Source organism: Mytilus edulis, chromosome 4, assembly GCF_963676685.1.
Source record: "Mytilus edulis chromosome 4, xbMytEdul2.2, whole genome shotgun sequence".
In the NCBI taxonomy this organism is placed as follows: domain Eukaryota; kingdom Metazoa; phylum Mollusca; class Bivalvia; order Mytilida; family Mytilidae; genus Mytilus; species Mytilus edulis.
The window spans coordinates 75150814-75173153 of NC_092347.1; the positions used below are offsets into that span (position 1 = coordinate 75150814).

The 22340-nt window shown below is 33.2% G+C and overlaps 2 protein-coding genes across 4 annotated transcripts in view; both read left to right on the forward strand.

Moving 5' to 3' along the window:
• Window positions 1-22340, forward strand: part of LOC139520530 (cartilage oligomeric matrix protein-like) — a 133567-nt gene that overhangs the window by 84014 nt on the left and 27213 nt on the right. The window lies entirely within an intron of this gene.
• Window positions 1-22340, forward strand: part of LOC139520529 (uncharacterized) — a 57704-nt gene that overhangs the window by 18359 nt on the left and 17005 nt on the right. Inside the window, exons 5-10 of one of the 2 annotated variants that reach the window (XM_071313247.1) lie at window positions 1046-1087; window positions 5270-5405; window positions 11477-11539; window positions 12207-15054; window positions 16214-16337; window positions 18519-18645. In XM_071313247.1, coding sequence (XP_071169348.1) covers window positions 11500-11539; window positions 12207-15054; window positions 16214-16337; window positions 18519-18645 — 3139 coding nt within the window. In that variant the 5' untranslated portion in view covers window positions 1046-1087; window positions 5270-5405; window positions 11477-11499. Of the gene's footprint in view, window positions 1-1045; window positions 1088-5269; window positions 5406-5946; window positions 6066-11476; window positions 11540-12206; window positions 15055-16213; window positions 16338-18518; window positions 18646-22340 lie in introns of those variants that run through there. The other variant, XM_071313246.1, reaches the window with a different exon arrangement.

The window sequence follows — 22340 nt, forward strand, 5'->3', positions numbered from 1 at the left end:
TAAAAAAATAATTTACATGTATTTCATTATTCTACATTCAGCATGAGTATTTTAAAGTACTAATAATGAGGAAAGAACTGTTGAAACTTAATTTTACTAGAAGTTCACATATCCGTCTTTGTTCTGGGTTTACTGTCATCAGGTAAATATCCGCTCTGATGAAATATGCTCAACTAATTAATGTTCCTAAAATAGCAAGGTCTAATTCGATTGGTTCATAATCATTAATGAATGTGTCATTGAATAATCATACTCTGATTGGACAATATCTTTATAATGTTTATATTAATAACAAAGGGAAAATACTAAACAATACTTTGAATTTTCGATACGGTCAAGTTGATTGATATTGCGCATTATTGATTTTAAGGAGAATTAACATTAAGACTTTATTCAGTATTTCACTGTTAATTACTTTTATTTTTCACTTGTCCATTGGACAAGTACACTTCAGCTTTTACTTGCCCATGACGACTTTTTTTTGTCCTGGGCAATCAGGCTACCTTTAATGTCGAACCCTGGGAGTCAGAGCAACAAAATGTAATGTTAAATTATAAATATGATTTCAAATATTTTCTGATAAAATACCCCAGTTGGAATTTATCTATTTCCAGCAACAAACAGAAGAATAAACATAATTAAAAAATCAGAATTGTGATATCAAATATGTGAAATTGTGCATAAAAACTTTTCTTCTCATTGTTTTCATAGATTACTGCTAATTTTTAAAATTCTTTGGTACAAATATATAATGATGCTGTTATGTTAAGATCTGTAGTGACACACATGTACTAGGCTTTTAAAACTTCCAACTTCCATGATGATCAATGAAATATTTTCCCCAAGAATGCAAAAATTGTTTTTTTTTTTTTTTATTAAACTCCCAAAGTAATTTATGGAATGATTGTAGTAGTGATGTGAATGTATTTCATAGCAGTTTTTCATACAATAATAAATAACAATTTGTCAACCTCCCAAAAATTTATTTCAGGAAAAGTCTAAGTAAAATGTTGGCCTGTATTAAATTCTTTCTTTGTTATCGCAGGTTCGTCATTGGGAAGTAGATCAGATGATAATCAGGAAAAAGGTTTGTAAAGTATGGCGTCAGATAAAATGGATATTATACAATTGGCTGTAAATACTGCAAGATGATTACTGTTTTTGGTTTTGCAACATCTGCTACAAATTTACAAAAAAACATAGTATTCATAAAAAAATTAATATGGTTATGAATACTTAATCTATGGTTATGATATAAAGTTTCTGTTCAAGTTATTATAAATCTTAGGATGTGTTTTAAGGTGTAATAAAATAATCCTGTGATTCCAGTAACATGCTTGATATAAATAGTAATGTTTTTGTCGAGCCTTCGACTTTTGTCAAAAAAGCGAGACATAGGGATCCTACATTCTGTCGGCGGCAGCGTCCACAAATATTCACTCTGTGGTTAAAGTTTTTGAAATTTTATTAACTTTCTTAAACTATCCTGGATTTCTACCAAACTTGGACAGAAGCTTGTTTATGATCACAAGATAGTATCCAGAAGTAAATTTAGTAGAAAAAAAATAAATTTTTCCCGTATTTTACTTATAAATGGACTTAAGTATTTATTTCTGTTTTTCTGTTTTTTACGTATAAATGGACTCAACATTGCATTCACTATGTGCATTCACCTATCACACTGAAAATATAGACATCAAAAGTAGGCCAGACACTGGGTTCCGCGGAACCCTTACAAATTTGTATATATCTTTCAAAACCTTTTACGAGGTCATATAGGGGAATCATTGTGACCAACAGGGCCTGCTTTTATATAGTAAAAAACACAATTTTGGCACAAAAGATTAGGTTCAGTCGAACAACCCTTACCGCCAGACTGTTTTTTATTTCACGTAAGTTATGATAATAATATCAAATTTTATTAGCTGACCGTTCGGGCCAAGTGAGCTTTTCTCATCACTTGGCGTCCGGCGTCTGTCGTTAACTTTTACAAAAATCTTCTCCTCTGAAACTACTGGGCCAAATTTAACCAAACTTGGCCACAATCATCATTGATGTATCTAGTTTAAAATTTGTGTTTTTTGACCCGGCCAACAAACCAAGATGGCCACCATGGCTAAAAATAGAACATAGGGGTAAAATGCAGTTTTTGGCTTATAACTCAAAAACCAAAGCATTTAGAGCAAATCTGACATGGGGGCAAAATTGTTAATCAGGTCAAGATCTATCTGCCCTGAAATTTGTAGATGAATCAGACAACCCATTGTTGAGTTGCTGCCCCTAAATTGGTAATTTTAAGGAAATTTTGCTGTTTTTGGTTATTATCTTGAATATTATTATAGATGGAGATAAACTGTAAACAGCAATAATGTTCAGCAAAGTAAGATTTACAAATAAGTCAACATGACCAAAATGGTCAGTTGACCCCTTTAGGAGTTATTGCCCTTTATAGTCAATTTTTAACCATTTTTCGTAAATCTCCATGATCTTTTACAAAAATCTTCTCCTCTGAAACTACCAGGCCAAATTAATCGACTTGTTCACAATCATCATTGATGTATCTAGTTTAAAATTTGTGTTTTTTGACCCGGCCAATCAACCAAGATGGCTGCCACAGCTAAAAATAGAACATGGAGGTTAAATGCAGTTTTTGGTTATTACTCAAAAACCAAAGCATTTAGAGCAAATCTGACAAGGGGTAAAATTGTTTATCTGGTCAAGATCTATCTGCCCTGAAATTTTAAGATGAATCAGACAACCAGTTGTTGGGTTGCTGCCCCTGAATTGGTAATTTTAAGGAAATTTTGCTGTTTTTGTCGAGCCTGCAACTTTTGTTGCAGAAAGCTCGACATAGGGATAGTGATCCGGTGGCGGCGGTGTTAGCTAACTTCTTAAAAGCTTTATATTTTAGAAGGTGGAAGACCTGGATGCTTCATACTTTGTATAGAGATGCCTCATGTTACGAAGTTTCCGTCAGTCACATGTCCAATGTCCTTGACCTCATTTTCATGGTTCAGTGACCACTTGAAAAAAAAGTTCAAATTTTTTGTAATGTTGAATTCTCTCTTATTATAAGTAATAGGATAACTATATTTGATATGTGCGTACCTTGCAAGGTCCTCATGTCTGTCAGACAGTTTTCACTTGACCTCGACCTCATTTCATGGATCAGTGAACAAGGTTAAGTTTTGGTGGTCAAGTCCATATCTCAGATACTATAAGCAATAGGGCTAGTATATTCAGTGTATGGAAAGACTGTAAGGTGTACATCTCCAACTGGCAGATGTCATGTGACCATGACCTCATTTTCATGGTTCAGTGGTCAAAGTTAAATTTTTGTGTTTTGGTCTGTTTTTTTCATACTATATGCAATAGGTCTACTATATTTGTTGTATTGAACGATTGTAAGGTGTACATGTCTAACGGGCAGATGTCATGTGACCTTGACCTCATTTTCATGGTTCAGTGGTCAAAGTTAAGTTTTTGAGTTTTGGTCTTTTTATCTAATACTATATGCCATAGGTCAACTGTATTTGGTGTATGGAAATATTTTATGATCTTTATGTTAGTCGCACAGGTTTTATTTGACCGTGACCTCATTTTCACGGTTCATTGCACAGTGTTAAGATTTTGTGTTTTGGTCTATTTTTCTTAAACTATAAGTAATCGGTCAACTATATATGTTGTATAGAAGCATTGTTAGCTGTACATGTCTGCCTGGCATGGTTCTTCTGACCTTGGTTAATGTTAAGTTTATGTGACAATTGTTATAAAGCTTAGCTTTATACTTAGGACTATCAACATAACATCAATGATAAGTATAGAAGGCGAGACATTTCAGCGTGTGCACTCTTGTTGGATATTATCTTGAATATTATTATGGATAGAGATAAACTGTAAACAGCAAAAATGTTCATCAAAGTAAGATTTACAAATAATTCAACAGGACCAAAATGGTCAGTTGACCCCTTTAGGAGTTATTGCCCTTTTTAGTCAATTTTTATCCATTTTTCGTAAATCTTAGTTAACTTTTACAAAAATCTTCTCCTCTGAAACTACGGGGGAAAATTTTACCAAACATAGCCAGAATCATTATTAGGCTATCTAGTTTAAAAATTGTGTTTTGTGACCGGGCAAACCAACCAAGATGGCCGCTACGGCTAAAAATAGAACATAGGGGTAAAATGCAGTTTTTGGCTTATAACTCAAAAACCAAAGCATTTAGAGCAAATCTGACAAGGGGTAAAATTGTTTATCTGGTCAAAATCTATCTGCCCTGAAATTTGTAGATGAATCGGACAACTGGTTGTTAGGTTGCTGCCCCTAAATTGGTAATTTTAAGGAAATTTTACTGTTTTGGGTTATTATCTTGAATATTATTATAGATAGAGATAAACTGTAAACAGCAATGTACAGCAATTTAAGACTCAAAAATAAGTCAAAATGGCCAAAATGGTCAATTGACCCCCTAAGAAGTTATTGTCCTTTATAATCAATTTTTAACAATTTTCAACAATTTTCATAAAATTTGTAAATTTTTACTAACATTTTCCACTGAAACCACAGGGACAAGTTCATTATAGATAATTGTGAGCAGCAAGAATGTTCAGTAAAGGAAGATGTACAAACACATCACAATCACCTAAACACAATTTTGTCATGAACTGTCTGCTTCCTTTGTTTAATTCACATATGCCAAAGTGAGCGACACAGGCTCTTTATTAGAGCCTCTAGTTATAATTACACATATTATTTTCATGAAGTTTTTTTTGTTTGATACTTATCAGTTGAAATTACATAATTCCAATATTTAGACCTTAAATTTTAAGACCAGGTTTATATATACGTGTAACCATAGGCAGAAATTCTTTGAATTATAAAACATTAAGAATATATACAATAGAAATATCAGTATGAAATTGTATCACATGAAACACCATTCTTGAATGCATGCAATATTTACATTTTATTGGAAAATCTTGACAGAGCAAACCCCTCTATTAGATATCCATTTAAAACCCAAGGTTGAGGAAGAAATTCCCAGTAGTCCGTCAGAAAATGAGTTTGTCAGCGATACATTCCAATCCAAAAGTTTGTGGGTTGGTTAGCAGGAAACAAGGGTATTATTTTTTTTGGCCTTGCTTTTGATATTAAAGAATAATAACTTTTCCATGAAGTTTTGCCTTACAAATGAATTGAGAAAACTTGCATCATAGTCGTTTGATATTAAATGTAATTTGCATTTAAACTAATACTAAATCTTTTCCAGAATTAGAGACAGATAGAACCATTATGTGGTCAAGACTACCTGGAATTCCAAGTAAAATGAAATGGCCTGTCCTTGTATACCATGATAGTTTGCACAAGAACATGATTGATGTATTTTGTAAAGCTGATGATGCAGTGTAAGCAAATAATTTTATTACAAATTATGTTAACTCGTAAGGTTTTTATATGACCCCTTAGTCAGGCAGTGGCTGCTCTCTATGTTTTGTATCTGTTACTGTTTTCAATATTAAACAGGCCGACAGTGTTCTCCCCAGGGCCTTTTGCATCATGGTAATGTGATGCTATATTTCTTGAATGTGATGCTATCTGAATTGGTTTTCTGATAGATTATGTTATGGATGTGATGCTATATTTTTTAGAAACAAGATGGTACTATATTTCAAATGTCCCTGTTTACAAGGATGCTAAATGAAATATCTGGGGAGAACACTGCCCGAAAAATGTCATATTGTGGGGCATTGCAAATTTTTATCGTTCTGATTTTGATTCGATTTTTATCATTTGATTCCTCTCACAGTCTTGCGAAATTCCAGAAACCTGTATCTGACATTCGGTCAGACAAACTGACATCTTCTGTCTGACTTCTAGTTTGGAAGATGCATGTTTAAGTTTGCTTCAGTCAGCATAAAGAGCAGGTATATTTTACCAAGCATATTGTACCAAATTGATCATAAACTATAGCATAATCATATATACATGTAGGTTTACAGTGAAGATGGTTAATCTTGAGCCATTCTTGAGATCTTTGAGAAGTTCTTGGGAGCAGATTGGAATGAGTATTTATGCTTTTATAACATTTTGATCAAAGTTAACTTTTAGCATGTTTTACTTGAGAGAAACAGAGGAAACAGTTGTGAATACTTCAAATCATTTGATCAAAGAATGCAAACAATACATATATACGTTTACAGCATTTAAATTGTATTGAATGATTCTTTTTAATTCATATTGAATGGAAAGATTGATGAAAAAGAACTTTTCTTACTGAAAAAAAAAAGATCAAGGAAAGTTAAATACTAAACATTTTTTATGTAACTATTCAACTATGGCTTTTGATTTGATCATTTGGTTAAGTACAAGTAACTGTTTCAATCTTTAAACTGGACATGGCTGAAGACTTAGTTTTACATAATACTAGACAGCATTCAATTTTATCCATGTACTCTTTCATGTCTTTGGACTCTACTAAGTTCATGAATGATTTGTGGCAAAGTTTACATGACGACTAACTCTTCAAAATAAATGAATTTACTAACAGGTCTTCAGCCATGAAAGTGATTAAGATGTTGGTCATTTTTACAATTGAATTAATTTGTAAGTTAATAATTGAAAATATTCTACGAGTGACCGAACAACAAAATAATTCAGCAGTGCTCATAAGAGTTATTATTGTTGTTCCGTCACAAGTGGTATATTTTCAAAAATCAAATTAAATTGTTAATTATGTTTTTATAAATAGATCACAAAACATGATTAAAAAATGTCTTATTCCAGTAGTATTCATGATAAATAACATCAAACATGAGCGTATGATTATAAAAAAAACCAAATATGACTGCATCCAATTTAAGTACCTTATTGCGGCAAATTTTTGTGAGGTTCATAGTTTTGCCCTTTTTATGAGGTTTTACGTAAATGTGTAAAAATAAATTGCTTAATTCTCTTACATGCCAACTATTTCGATTTTTCCATAATATTTTATGAATTTTGGGTCAATTTACGGTTATAATGTTGTAAAAATTTGAAACTGCAAAAATTACCCAATGCACTATAAAGTATATTGCATTTCACATTCTTATAATCGATAATTCTGAAAAGTTAAAAGGGCAAAACTGAGAATAAATTTGGTACATTTTGCAAAAATATGCTGAGAAAAGACATAAAAAGTTTCATGAGTGAATAATCAACCGATAAGTGATGATATCAGATTCATCTGAGAAATTTCAGTATTTCTTTGTCATCTATATAATAATATATATTTGTTTCAATATGTTCATTGCATGACTGTTTTTTTATTGTGCTTGAAGATATTGATTTGATATTTTGTATAATGTTTCATTTTGACCAGTTACAGATCAAGTTCAAATTTTGTTCCGATCTGATGATTTTAGTGTCTCGCCTGCGACAAAATTTAAGTCGCATAGTGAGACATAAGTATTACTATCCGGCGGTGGCGTAAACTATTTGTATAAAGCTTTATATTTCAGAAGGTAGAAGACTAGTTTGGATGCTTCATACCTTGTATGCAGATACCTTATGTCATGAACTTTCCGTCTGTCGTATGACCATTGTCCTTGACTTATTTTCATGGTTCAGTGACTGCTTGAAAAAAAGTTTAGTTTTTTTGTTATGGGAATTTCTCACTTATAATAAGTAATGGGATAACTATATTTGGTATATGGGTTCATTTCAAGGTCTACATGTCCATCAGACAAGATTCACCTGACCTCGACCTCATTTCTTGGATAAGTGATCAAGGTTACAGTTACGTGAATAGGTCCGTTTGTCAGATACTGAAAGCAGTATGTCAAATATATTTGGTGTATGGAATGATTGTAAGGTGAACATGTATGTCTGGCAGGTGTCATTTGTCCTTGACCTCATTTTCATGGTTCATTGGTCAATGGTAAGTTTTTGTGTTTTGGTCTGTTTTTCTAAAACTATAAGCAATAGGTCAACTATATTTGGTGTATGGAATGATTGCAAGGTGTAATGTCTGTCTGGCAGGTGTCATATGTCCTATCTCATTTTCGTCGTTCATTGGTCAATGTTAAGTTTTATGTTTTTGTCTGTTTTTCTAATACTATAAGCAATAGGTCCACTATATTTGGTGTATGGAATGATTGTAAGGTGTACATGTGTGTCTGGCATGGTTTATCTGACCAGGACCTCATTTTCATGGATCATTGATAATTTTAAGTTTATGTGATACTTGTAGTAAAACTTTTATCATTAGGACTATCAACATAAAATTAATCAAGGTTAGGAAAGCAGGCGAGACATTTCAGCGTGTGGACTCTTGTGCAGAGTTGTGGTCCTTCGACTTAGAAAATTCACGTAAATAACTAGTTATCTGCACTTTTTTCGTCATGCTTGAAGATATTAATTTGACATTTGGTATATAGTTTTAATATGACCAGTTACAGATCTATTTTGAATTCTGTATAATACATAGTAGATATTCTGCTAAGTATCCTGAATATATGGGATCAAAGACCTAAAAAAAGTACCATTTTCATCGTTATATTATTTCACTTTGAAAAAAAAACCATTATATTCACGGTAGTTTATTTATAAACTGTGACACTTTAGCAGTCAAAAATATATACGCAAAAATATATATATAAAAAAGAAGATTTGGTGTAATTGCCAATGAGACAACTCTAAACAAGAGACCAAATTAAATGACACAGAATTTAACAACTATAGGTCACCGTACGGCCTTCAACAATGAGCAAAGCCCATACCGCATAGTCAGCTATAAAAGGCCCCGAAATAACAAATGTAAAACAATTCAAACGAGAAAAGTAACGGCTAAATAAATGTACAAATAAATGAACGAAAAACAAATATGTAACACAGCAACAAACGACAACCACTGAATTACAGGCTCCTGACTTGGGACAGGCACATATGTAAATAATGTGGCGGGGTTAAACCAGTTAGCGGGATCCCATTCCTCCCCCTAACCTTGGACAGTGGTGTAACAGTACAACATATAGGAACGAACTATAAAAATCAGTTGAAAAAGGCTTAACTCATCAGATGGATAGAAATACATCTAACAAAAACAGAGTGGCTCAGCACTTATACATCCCAACAACAAAAAGACTATTAGTACTGATTTGAGAGTACTCACAGTTACTGACAGCTAGTTCAAAGCCAAAAACAACTAATAAAAAAAATCATGCATCTAAAACTAATATGCAGATGTATGTTGTGATACTTGACAAGCATTCTGGTCTTTACAGCCTTCAAATTAAGCAAAAAATGACTATTTCATGAAGAAAATAGAAAATGTCGTGTTTGTTATATGTTATAATGAGATTTGACTGTTTATAAAAGATGTCTGATTATTTGAATTCAAGGACCTATACAGGCAAATCAAGACTTTTTTCATATCTATAAGAACCTTAATGTTTCATCTCCCTTTAGTAAATTTAAGTTGAATCCTGTACAACATAAAGGGGGAAAAAAATACATTGCAGTGTGATATACCTCATAATTTTATAAAATTCATATTTTCATCTAAATTTACAAAAAAAAAACACAAAAAAACGTCAAATTTGTATTTGATACCAAAAAAATGTCATTGCAAAAGCTTTTAAATTAAAGTTACATATTTGGTAAAATCTGAATTTTGGTTTACAGACACTAACATAGGATTAAGTTCCTTCACAAAATCTGATCATAAACAAAGGAAATGTGAAAATAATTTTGTTCAGAATTACTAATGAAGCACACATACACATTTATATTGATTGATTGGTGTTTAACGCCACTTTCAGCACTTTTGTACTATTTCGTGGAGGTCAGTTTTTATCGGTGGAGGAAGCAGGAGAGAACCACCAACCTTTGGTAGGAAAACTGACAATCCTAGTCAATTAAGATGGGAGTAGAGCACACCTGCCACGTGGGGGATTCGAACTCGCAACCTCAGTGTTGACAGGCTAGTGATACAGTATTTCGACTACTTAGACCACTTGGCCAGCGACGCCCCATACACATTTATAAAAGCAATGACTCCAGAAATTTAAGCAATACATTTATAACATAACAGTAGTGTCTGTATACCCATTTTCATAAATTTGTAATATTTTTGTAATGAATTTTTGAGACCACCCAAAAACTTGAAATAACATGATTGAAGTCAAAAGTACTAATTTGCAGATGTAAAATATAATTTTTTTAATATATATCTTTCCCTAGACACAGTCATAAAATCTTCTTAAAATTGAAAAAAATTTAGTAAATTAGAAATATGTTATACAAAATAGCCATAAATGAATTACACATCATTCTGTGGTGAAATTTCATAGATAACCTATCATTCTCAACCAAGTTTAACCTCAGTCATAATATTACAGGTGGTCTACAGATATTAGTGTTATATTGAAAAAAATGTGTGACTCCAGACCTTTACCTTACCTCAGTTAACAAACATCCAAAAGTGACCAGAGTAAAATCTGGGAATTTATTATGCCCCCGCCACAAAGTGGTCGGGGCATATAGTTTTACCCTTGTCCGTCATTCCGCAACGACAAGTTTTCCAGACTTTTTTCTAAATGCTTTGAAATATTGAACTGATTTTTGGTCTAAGGTGTACATTGATGACTTACAGATCGAATTTGAGTTCTGTTTCGTTTCATTGATTTTTGAAGGAGTTGTGCCCCTTGAACTTGGAAAAATTCCTGTTTTCTGTACTTTTTTTCTAAATGCCTCGAGATGTATTGAACTAATTTTTTGTATGCAGGTGTTTATTGATGAGTTACAGATAGTTTTTTTTCAGGTTTTTTATTTTTGATGGAGTTACATCCCGTGGACTTGGAAAATTGCTGTTGATGAGTAGGCGAATAATTTATCATTTTTTGCTATGAATTCCTCATGAAATTTCCAACACTCCTTTTTCAATCAGATTTGAGCTAGGACTTCTGGTTTCCGATGTTTAAGGGGCTATTTCGTACTTGTTCATAAAATCTTTATTTTTCATCTGATTTCGTTTTTTTTTTTTCTCTTCATGTTTTTTATGAAATTCCGCACTGGTGTTATGACAACAGATTTGATGTAGGTTTTACTGTTGGCCAAAATGGAACGAAATTTTTAAAAACAGAACTTTTTATGTCTTGTCTGATTTCTGTGTTCAGCATATATTGTGTCAAGTAAAGTAGTGTGTCCATACTTGTTCGACATTTGCATGCTGGGCATTAGTATCGTATTGACACATCTAGTTATTAAGTTATGATTGAGTGATATGATAATCAAGAAAAACATATTTAGATACCAAAGACAAAATAAAATTTCAGCATTATAAACTACAAAATACATCACAACAACCATCGGTTGTTAAAATACTGCTGTAGGCAGAGTAGATTTTTTTTTAAAGTTTTTCAGTTGACTGCAAGAACTAATGATTTTGTTCTTTAGATTTTTTATATTATTATTTTATATTATTTATATATTTTTTCAGAATACTTATCCAAAAAGAAGAACATGCTTGCAAGTTTCATTGATGATCTTAAATGGGCTAAAGGTAGTTATATACTTGATAATTTATGAATAATGATAAAGGTGGTGGGGTTAATAAATGGAGAGGTACATGTAATTATCATTTATATCAAAAGTCCATTGCTATACACTGAGCAACGTCTGATATAGGTCAGTTGGATCTCATTGTCTCCAGGTAAGGCCATGTTGTTTTATTGAGCCCACCTTGCCATGTGAGCTATATATTGTCATCACTTTACATCCGTCATTGTTAACTTTTCACATTTTTGTCAACTCCTCTGAAACTGCTGAGCCAGTTTGAAATTAACTTTGGTTGAATGGTCCTAGGATGGTCCCCTTTAAAAATTGTGTTCGGTTTACCTTGGTGCTATCCAATATGTCTGAACTGATTTTAACATTGGACCCTATTAAAGTGAATTTCAATATTGTCGTCAACTCCTCTGAGACTGCTTTGCCAATATAAACAAAATAATCGGATGTAATGGGAATTTCTTTTTTAAATTATGCATCAAAACAAGTAAAAAACATCAACAGATTTTCTGTACACTTTCGTTCCTACACTGAAGCAGCAAAAAGAAAATATTTCTGAAAAAACTACTCTCAAGATTTTGTAGGACAAACAGTAATTATGTAGGAAACAACTGTACATAGCAGTAGTATGGACTAAAACATTGTATTTAATCATATTTCAGATCAGACACAAAAACCTACATTACCAGATGATAGTCACAAAGTAAAGGAACCCAGTGATGCAGAGAACAATTATAAACAGAAAACTGTCGAGCTATCGCTTGATTCTTATGATAGTCACAAAGTAAACGAACCCAGTGATGAAGTAGAGCAGGCTGCAGAGAACAATTATAAACAGAAAACTGTCGAGCTATCGCTTGATTCTTATGATAGTCACAAAGTAAACGAACCCAGTGATGAAGTAGAGCAGGCTGCAGAGAACAATTATAAACAGAAAACTGTCGAGCTATCGCTTGATTCTTATGATAGTCACAAAGTAAACGAACCCAGTGATGAAGGAGAGCAGGCTGCAGAGAACAATTATAAACAGAAAACTGTCGAGCTATCGCTTGATTCTTATGATAGTCACAAAGTAAACGAACCCAGTGATGAAGGAGAGCAGGCTGCAGAGAACAATTATAAACAGAAAACTGTCGAGCTATCGCTTGATTCTTATGATAGTCACAAAGTAAACGAACCCAGTGATGAAGGAGAGCAGGCTGCAGAGAACAATTATAAACAGAAAACTGTCGAGCTATCGCTTGATTCTTATGATAGTCACAAAGTAAACGAACCCAGTGATGAAGTAGAGCAGGCTGCAGAGAACAATTATAAACAGAAAACTGTCGAGCTATCGCTTGATTCTTATGATAGTCACAAAGTAAACGAACCCAGTGATGATGTAGAGCAGGCTGCAGAGAACAATTATAAACAGAAAACTGTCGAGCTATCGCTTGATTCTTATGATAGTCACAAAGTAAACGAACCCAGTGATGAAGGAGAGCAGGCTGCAGAGAACAATTATAAACAGAAAACTGTCGAGCTATCGCTTGATTCTTATGATAGTCACAAAGTAAACGAACCCAGTGATGATGTAGAGCAGGCTGCAGAGAACAATTATAAACAGAAAACTGTCGAGCTATCGCTTGATTCTTATGATAGTCACAAAGTAAACGAACCCAGTGATGAAGGAGAGCAGGCTGCAGAGAACAATTATAAACAGAAAACTGTCGAGCTATCGCTTGATTCTTATGATAGTCACAAAGTAAACGAACCCAGTGATGAAGTAGAGCTATCTGTGTTATTTAATCCTGAAGATCAACATGCAGACAATGATGGAAATGCATCAGACTTTTCAGATATTTTCCCATTAATGAGCAACTTGCCTGAATTGGGTAAGTCTGATTTATTGAAAGTTTATCAAGTTGAAGAATTAATAGAACCAAAAAATGTAGCTTTCCAAGATGAGGAAACCTCAACTGTAAAATCAGTAAAGAGAACGAATGACTCTGATGGAAAGAGTTTCCATAAAAATAAAAAACAAATGAGCAACTTTCCTGAATTGGGTAATCCTGATTTATTGAAACTTTATCAAGTTGAAGAATTAATAGAACCAAAAAATGTAGCTTTCCAAGATGATGAAACCTCAACTGTAAAATCAGTAAAGAGAACGAATGACTCTGATGGAAAGAGTTTCCATAAAAATAAAAAACAGAGAATAAACTCTGATTCTGATAATGGGATTGACAATAAACAAGTACTAGATAAGTTTGAATCTGATTTTGTTATGAAGGACTCAAACATGAAAGGCATTTATATAAAAAGATACAGATTGAAAAGACCAAGAACAAAGGCTGGGCAGAGTAGAGATATAAGAATATATGATAACACCCATGCATGTTATTTTTGCGGTAAAATTGTCCTTCACATAAATGAACACTTAAAAACACACAGAAATCAAGATGAAGTTAAATTCGAACCGGACTTCACTGCTCTACGCAAGTTGGGAGATGACCGGCATAACCGCCAGTGCCTGAAAAAGGGCGAAGGGGAGATAATTTTGGCAAGAAGGCCAAAAGATTATCTCGATATAACTCAGTATGGTCCTTGCCCTGATTGCAGAGAATGGGTTTTGTTGAAAGGTTTAAAGTGCCACAATATTGAGTGTAATAAATATTTGAATCTGAAAACCAAGAAAAGAAAAAAAGACTTGATAATTAAGTCACAAATCCTAGCTGGACATATTAAAACAAAGCCAACAATCATAATGCAGAAGGAAGTCTTGTCCATCATGACGCGTGATGAAGTTTCTGATATTGCCCAAAAAGATCCACTAATTATGGCTCTTGGAGAGAGTTGGTTAAAAATGAATGTAGGCAACAAAGAGAAGAGAAAATACTATGCAAGTGCAAGGATGCGTCTTTGCGCACGATTTTTGAATCATCTCAGATCTATACAGAAGTCAAAGATAAATGATAAAGATGCGTCTGAAGGAGAACATTCACATGAAGGTGAAGATAAATCAGAAGAAGACTACATTGAAAATATAAAACAGAAACCACTATGGGATTTTTTAAAACCTCAGCACTTCGGAGACATTGTGGTTGCAGCAATTAAATGCTCTTATCCAAATGCTGATGACAATGAGGACTTGCTATCTCCAAGCAATGCCATAAAATTGAAATATGACATTAATAGGCTAATATGCAGTAAATGGGGTTTCATTGTGGAAAAATCTGGCAATGGTAATTCAAAGGAAGCACTAGAATGTGAAACCATTTTGAACCAAATTACAAGACAATGGAAAGAGAAAGTAACAACCACTGCCAGAAATGTCTTGAATCTCCGAAAATACCAGGAAAAAAAAGAGCTTCCATCCCCAGAAGACATTAGGGACATTACTGAATTTCTTGTGAAGGAACTAAAAGAACTGCCTCTCACATCAGACAACTTCCACAGAGTGGTTTCCCTTGCACAAGCAAGGTTGCTTCTGTATAACAAAAGAAGAAGCGGTGAACTTGAAGTCATAAAGTAAGTGTTCATATTCGTACTCTGAAAAGTCAGAAATTAACCTTTTCACCGATAGTAGCCCTTCACAAAGTAACTCTTGGACAATGGCTTTGTTGTAGTGATAACATGGCAGAAAGGATTTACTATTCTAAATGTCATTTTGTATTTTTTTTTTTTTTTTTTTTTTATCAATTTTGCATTCAGATTCAGCATTAAAAAGGTGAAATTTGTAAAAAAATTTCATGAAAGTTCCAAAAAGATGTAAATAACAAAATTTTTACCCCAAAATGTCAACAAGTTACTGAAAATTGATGTCCATTTTGATTGTTACTTTTACTTCAAACACAGAAATTTGGATAGAATCATAGTTTTCTTATCCTTCAAAAGCTTTTCAAAAATGTCTATCTCAACTTAAAATTCCCATAAAATCTTTAATTTGTCGTCTTTAAATGAAAATGAAACTGCCATTTAATTCTTTTCAACTGGATTCGAAGTAAAGAGCAATAATTTCATTTTCCTGCAAAAAACAAAACCCTATACCGTAATCCTGAAATACAGACACTCATCGTCTGCCATCTGAAGCCTCAATCCCAGTAAAACAGGACTCGTCGGTGAAAGGGTTAATGCATGTAAAATTGCTTGTTTTAGTTTGATTACTCTGAGATTTAAATATGTTAACTGGAATCATCACCTGATCAAAACATATTTTGGCATAATAAAAACATGGCATTGATTTATTATTTTACAGTACATTGTTTTAAAAATGAGTAGATGTATTTTCAGTGAAACGGTTCCAAGTTTTGAGTTACTTCCCTTACTTTGGTAATCAATTCTGATTAATGAATGTGCTAGGAGAAGTAGTGTATGTCAGTGTTGCACGATTCAGTTCAAAAGAATCTATCCTTGAAAACTGGAGAAATTCTGGGAAAACCCTGTAAAACCCCTGGAATTCCATGTCTGAAAAAGGGTGGCAACCCTGTGTGAGCTATTGTTTATTTTCTGTTAACTTTTCACATTTTAATCTTCCTTTTTGTATCCTCTGGGCAGATTGGAACAAAAGTGCAGGAATTTTTAAAAATAGATGTTTTAGTTTTAAGTACTAGCCTCACCTGCTGTTAAGATAAGGTCCCAAAATGTGCTGGAAAATTAAATTTAGGCAACAGTTTATGTTATTTTGCAGGCTGCAAAGTTTTGCATCAAGGAGTCAAGGTCTTCAGGATATAGATGACTCGCTTTCTAAAGATTTTACTGAGGTGGAGAAATATCTAGTGGAGAAACAAGATCTCATGACAGTGAGAGGAAAGGTAAATTTTAAGTAACCTTAAAGAAATATATTTGCATAACACCAGATTGAATACCTCTTTTATGTTTCCCGCTTAAAACAGTGCAAACATGAGTTATCTTTCCTTGATGGAATACCCGGATGAAAGTGTAAACATGACGCTTCCGTTTGTTGAAAACCGTGTCAAAATCAGAGGAAATTTACGGAATTTACGAGAATTTGAAATGAGGGAACATTTTTTTTGAAAGAATATGGAAGAATTGAAGCCAAACTAGTATACTTTTTTGACATAAAATGTCGTTTTAAGTACAAAACACTTGGAATGGACATCGTTCAGTGTGAGGAATTTGTACAGCCTCATAAAAAATTTCAAAATTTTGCCGTTTTGGGTTAAAAAAATTACGATTTGGGGTCAAAGAGCAGAATTTTGAGAATTTCACCTAGAAAATGACGAAAATTTGAATATTTTAAGAAGAAAAAATTATTAAAACATGAATAAAACTGTGAACATTGTGTTAGTGAATGAAATAAATACACAAATAACTACAAACAAGTTTTTATTGACATTTATTATGAAGATCTCCCACTTGAGTAATAGTAGCCAGGGAAGCCATCGTCTCAGAGTAGCTTCTGTCTTGGCAGCAATCGGTGAAAGAGTTAAAAATACTGATTTCTTATGAAGGAGTATTCACTGTGGAGAGTAGAGAAATTAAAAATTATGTGGTGTGTACTTTGTACCATATGGACACTTCAAATTTCATTGGAAACATATCCCAAAAATAGTCTCCAAAAATATTGAGGAAATACAGATTTTTTTCTTCTAAAACTTAGTTTTCAATAGCAGAATTTGGAAGGATCAAAGATTTTCCTTTAGGTCACCATGCTAATTGCTAAAATCCTTTAGAAAACTTATTTTGAAAATCAACTTGTTGATATGCTGCGCTTGTGAAGCAGAGTTTACTTTTGTTGCCATATGGCTTTCAACTTGTCAGAAAATGCTTGAAGGAAATGTTCTTAGAAACTGAATTGTTTAGATCCAAACTCTACATGGATGAAACCCAAATTGTAGTTTAATGATCAGTGTACTGGGCTGAAAGCTACTTTGCTAAAATTATCTCCCTGTTAAATATGAGCTCGACCCGTACTGGTAATCTGCCATTATTCATGAGACGCTTGTGAGTAAATAACGACGGGAAAAGGCGTTTTTTTCAAGTACATCATAATCGATGCAAAAGCCATTAAGTTTGTTTCCCTCAGTCACAATTGCTTGACAAGTTCATAATAAATAATGCTTTATAAGAACGCTGAAATATATGGTCTTAATTGTTTAACAAAAGGACCCTTTCATCTCACTAAAATGACAACAACTGGAAAAAGTTCTCTTGAGCCCAAACAGCTCGGACCAGAGATTACATTCTAAGATCTGATAGATAATGAAAATAATGAAATGAAAGAATATTACTAATTGTTTGAACAGTCTGTGCCAAACTGACTTAGCAAAAAGGAATTTTTTGTTTTATACTATATTTTTAACTAAAAATCCTAAAAAATTCTGTGACTGAATGATTTTTTGTCTGGCATTTTGTCGGTCAGACAGAGTTTGGGATACACTGGTTTGAAACTGATGCAGGTGGACTAAGATAGATATTACTGCTACAGAAAATGCATCAACTTTGGAATTTTTTCCTGTAGCAATACAACAAGGATCAGAACTCAAATTTTGTGAAGAATATTCATGATTGTTTTCATGAAACTTCTCAGGATCCCAAATGTAAAGATACCCACTGTCAGTAACATTATCAGGGATTAGTACAGTTGTTATTTATCTATATGCTTAATTGCAAATGTATGTCTAGATTTTGTAAGCTTTTACAGTGGATACAACTAATGTACACAAATGCAAGACCTTTCCTGCCTTTTATAATAGAGAGTTCAATTTCTTTTGTTCTATTATTAGTAGCTATCAGCCTGTGAATGTTTTTGTCACACAACTTCATCTTTTTCATGTCTATTGAATAAGAAGGTGGCTTTCATATCAATGAGAAAACGGTCAAGAAAGGGAGCCAAAGTGGCTAATGAGAGACTGGTTTATATTCACTCTCTAGTGCTTTGATTTTCAAAGTCTTCAAGAAAAGTTTGTTATATTGACCTTTAATTTATTAGCTGTATATTTTAGACCTTCATGACCATTAATCTTTTGCAGAGAGGAAGACCAGTTCCAGTAATTATTCCACCAGATTGTAGAAGAGCTCTCTCTTTTCTTGCCAATAATGAGCAAAGAAAACTAGCAAAAATAGTCCAGGGAAATCCGTACCTGTTTCCAAATTCTGGTATGCATACTTTATATACAATGGTTGCTAAATTTTTAGCTCACTTGACCCAAAGGGTCATGCAAATTATTGTCAAAACTTGTGCGTTTGTTTTCATCTGTAGAATTACATTTCAACCTTCTCTGAAACTACTGGGCCAATCCAAACAAAAGGTGGTTGTAATGTTCATTGGATTGTCTGTCTTCTACAAAGTTTGGTTTTGCTCAGATCAGAAATCCAAGATGTCTGCCATATAAAAAAAAAAATGAAAATATGACACTATGTGGAAATGTTTTAAAAAGGCCATGTCTGTGAAATCTCTTAACCATTTGAAACCAAGCTTACCAGAAAAATCATTGCCAATTTTTTGTCGAGCCTGCAACTTTTGTTGCAGAAAGCTCGACATATGGATAGTAGTGATCCGGCGGCGGCGACTACAGCGGTGGCGTTAGCTAACTTCTTAAAAGCTTTATATTTTAGAAGGTGGAAGACCTGGATGCTTCATACTTTGTATAGAGATGCCTCATGTTACGAAGTTTCCGTCAGTCACATGTCCAATGTCCTTGACCTCATTTTCATGGTTCAGTGACCACTTGAAAAAAAAGTTCAAATTTTTTGTAATGTTGAATTCTCTCTTATTATTAGTAATAGGATAACTATATTTGATATGTGCGTACCTTGCAAGGTCCTCATGTCTGTCAGACAGTTTTCACTTGACCTCGACCTCATTTCATGGATCAGTGAACAAGGTTAAGTTTTGGTGGTCAAGTCCATATCTCAGATACTATAAGCAATAGGGCTAGTATATTCGGTGTATGGAAGGACTGTAAGGTGTACATGTCCAACTGGCAGGTGTCATCTGACCTTGACCTCATTTTCATGGTTCAGTGGTTATAGTTGAATTTTATACGACCGCAAATTTTGAAAAAATTTTCGTCGTATATTGCTATCACGTTGGCGTCTGCGTCGTCGTCGTCGTCGTCGTCGTCCGAATACTTTTAGTTTTCGCACTCTAACTTTAGTAAAAGTGAATAGAAATCTATGAAATTTTAACACAAGGTTTATGACCATAAAAGGAAGGTTGGTATTGATTTTGGGAGTTTTGGTCCCAACATTTTAGGAATAAGGGGCCAAAAAGGGCCCAAATAAGCATTTTCTTGGTTTTCGCACCATAACTTTAGTTTAAGTTAATAGAAATCTATGAAATTTTGACACAAGGTTTATGACCACAAAAGAAAGATTGGGATTGATTTTGGGAGTTTTGGTTTCAATAGTTTAGGAATAAGGGGCCAATAAAGGGCCCAAATAAGCATTTTTCTTGGTTTTTGCACAATAACCTTAGGTTAAGTAAATGGAAATCTATGAAATTTAAACACAATGTTTATGACCACAAAAGGAAGGTTGGTATTTATTTTGGGAGTTTAGGACCCAACAGATTAGGAATTAGGGGCCAAAAAGGGACCCAAATAAGCATTTTTCTTGGTTTTCGCACTATAATGTTAGTATAAGTAAATACAAATCTATGAAATTTAAACACAAGGCTTATGACGATAAAAGGAAGGTTGGTATTGATTTTGGGAGTTTTGGTCCCAACAGTTTAGGAAAAAGGGGCCCAAAGGGTCCAAAATTAAACTTTGTTTGATTTCATCAAAATTGAATAATTGGGGTTCTTTGATATGCCGAATCTAACTGTATATGTAGATTCTCAACTTTTGGTCCCGTTTTCAAATTGGTCTACATTAAGGTCCAAAGGGTCCAAAATTAAACTTAGTTTGATTTTGACAAAAAATGAATCGGTTGGGTTCTTTGATATGTTGAATCTAAAAATGTACTTAGATTCTTGATTATTGAAGTTTTTTTGGTCCAGTTTTCAAATTGGTCTACATTAAGGTCCAAAGGGTCCAAAATTAAACTTTGTTTGATTTCATCAAAAATTGAATCCTTGGGGTTCTTTGATATGCCAAATCTAACTGTGTATGTAGATTCTTCATTTTTGGTCCTGTTTTCAAATTTCAAATTCTACATTAAAGTCCAAAGGGTCCAAAATTAAACTAAGTTTGATTTTAACAAAAATTGAATTCTTGGGCCTCTTTGATATGCTGAATCTAAACATGTACTTAGATTTTTGATTATGGGCCCAGTTTTCAAGTTGGTCCAAATCAGGATCTAAAATTATTATATTAAGTATTGTGCAATAGCAAGTCTTTTCAATTGCACAGTATTGTGCAATGGCAAGAAATATCTAATTGCACAATATTGTGAAATAGCAAATTTTTTTTTAATTAGAGTTATCTTTCTTTGTCCAGAATAGTAAGCAAGAAATATCCTATTTGTGCAATAGCAAGATTTTTTTTTAATTGGAGTTATCTTTCTTTGTCCAGAATCAACTTAAATCTTTGTTATATACAATATACAATGTATATACACTTTTTACTACCAACTGATAAATTTAAATAATCTTTACCATTCAGTGATAACAAGCAGTTTTTTTACATCTTAATATTTTATGATGTATTTAAATGAGTAGTTATTGTTGCAAACTCCAGTAGAAATTTGAATTGATATCAGTTTTGAAAAAGGGAAACGGGGATGTGAAAAAAAAGGGGGGGGTTAAATTTTTCTCATTTCAGATTTCATAAATAAAAAGAAAATTTCTTCAAACATTTTTTTGAGAGGATTAATATTCAACAGCATAGTGATTTGCTCAAAGGCAAAAAAAACCTTTTAAGTTCATTAGACCACATTCATTCTGTGTCAGAAACCTATGCTGTGTCAACTATTTAATTTTAGATTTAAAAAGTTTGAAGAAGAAATCTTTAATTGATTTGTAAAATCTTGGCATTTGTTTTGTGTAAAAAAAAACCATGTAATGTCAAAAATTTGATCACAATCCAAATTCAGAGCTGTATCATGCTTGAATGTTTTGTCCATACTTGCCCCAACTGTTCAGGGTTCGACCTCTGCGGTCGTATAAAGCTGCGCCCTGCGGAGCACCTGGTTGTGTTTTGGTCTGTTTTTTTCATACTATATGCAATAGGTCTACTATATTTGTTGTATGGAATAATTGTAAGGTGTACATGTCTAGCGGGCAGATGTCATGTGACCTTGACCTCATTTTCATGGTTCAGTGGTTATAGTTAAATTTTTGTGTTTTGGTCTGTTTTTTTCATACTATATGCAATAGGTCTACTATATTTGTTGTATGGAATGATTGTAAGGTGTACATGTCTAGCAGGCAGATGTCATGTGACCTTGACCTCATTTTCATGGTTCAGTGGTCAAAGTTAAGTTTTTGAGTTTTGGTCTTTTTATCTAATACTATATGCCATAGGTCAACTATATTTGGTGTATGGAAATATTTTATGATCTTTGTCAGTAGCGCAGGTTTTTTTTTACCATGACCTCATTTTCACGGTTCATTGCACAGTGTTAAGTTTTTGTGTTTTGGTCTATTTTTCTTAAAATATAAGTAATAGGTCAACTATATATGTTGTATAGAAGCATTGTTAGCTGTACATGTCTGCCTGGCATGGTTAATCTGACCTTGACCTCATTTTCATGGTTCATTGGTCTTTGTTTAGTTATCTTGGTTAATGTTAAGTTTATGAGACAGTTGTAATAAAGCTTTATACTTAGGACTATCAACATAACATCAATGATTAGTATAGAAGGCGAGACATTTCAGCGTGTGCACTCTTGTTCTATATGCAAATTAA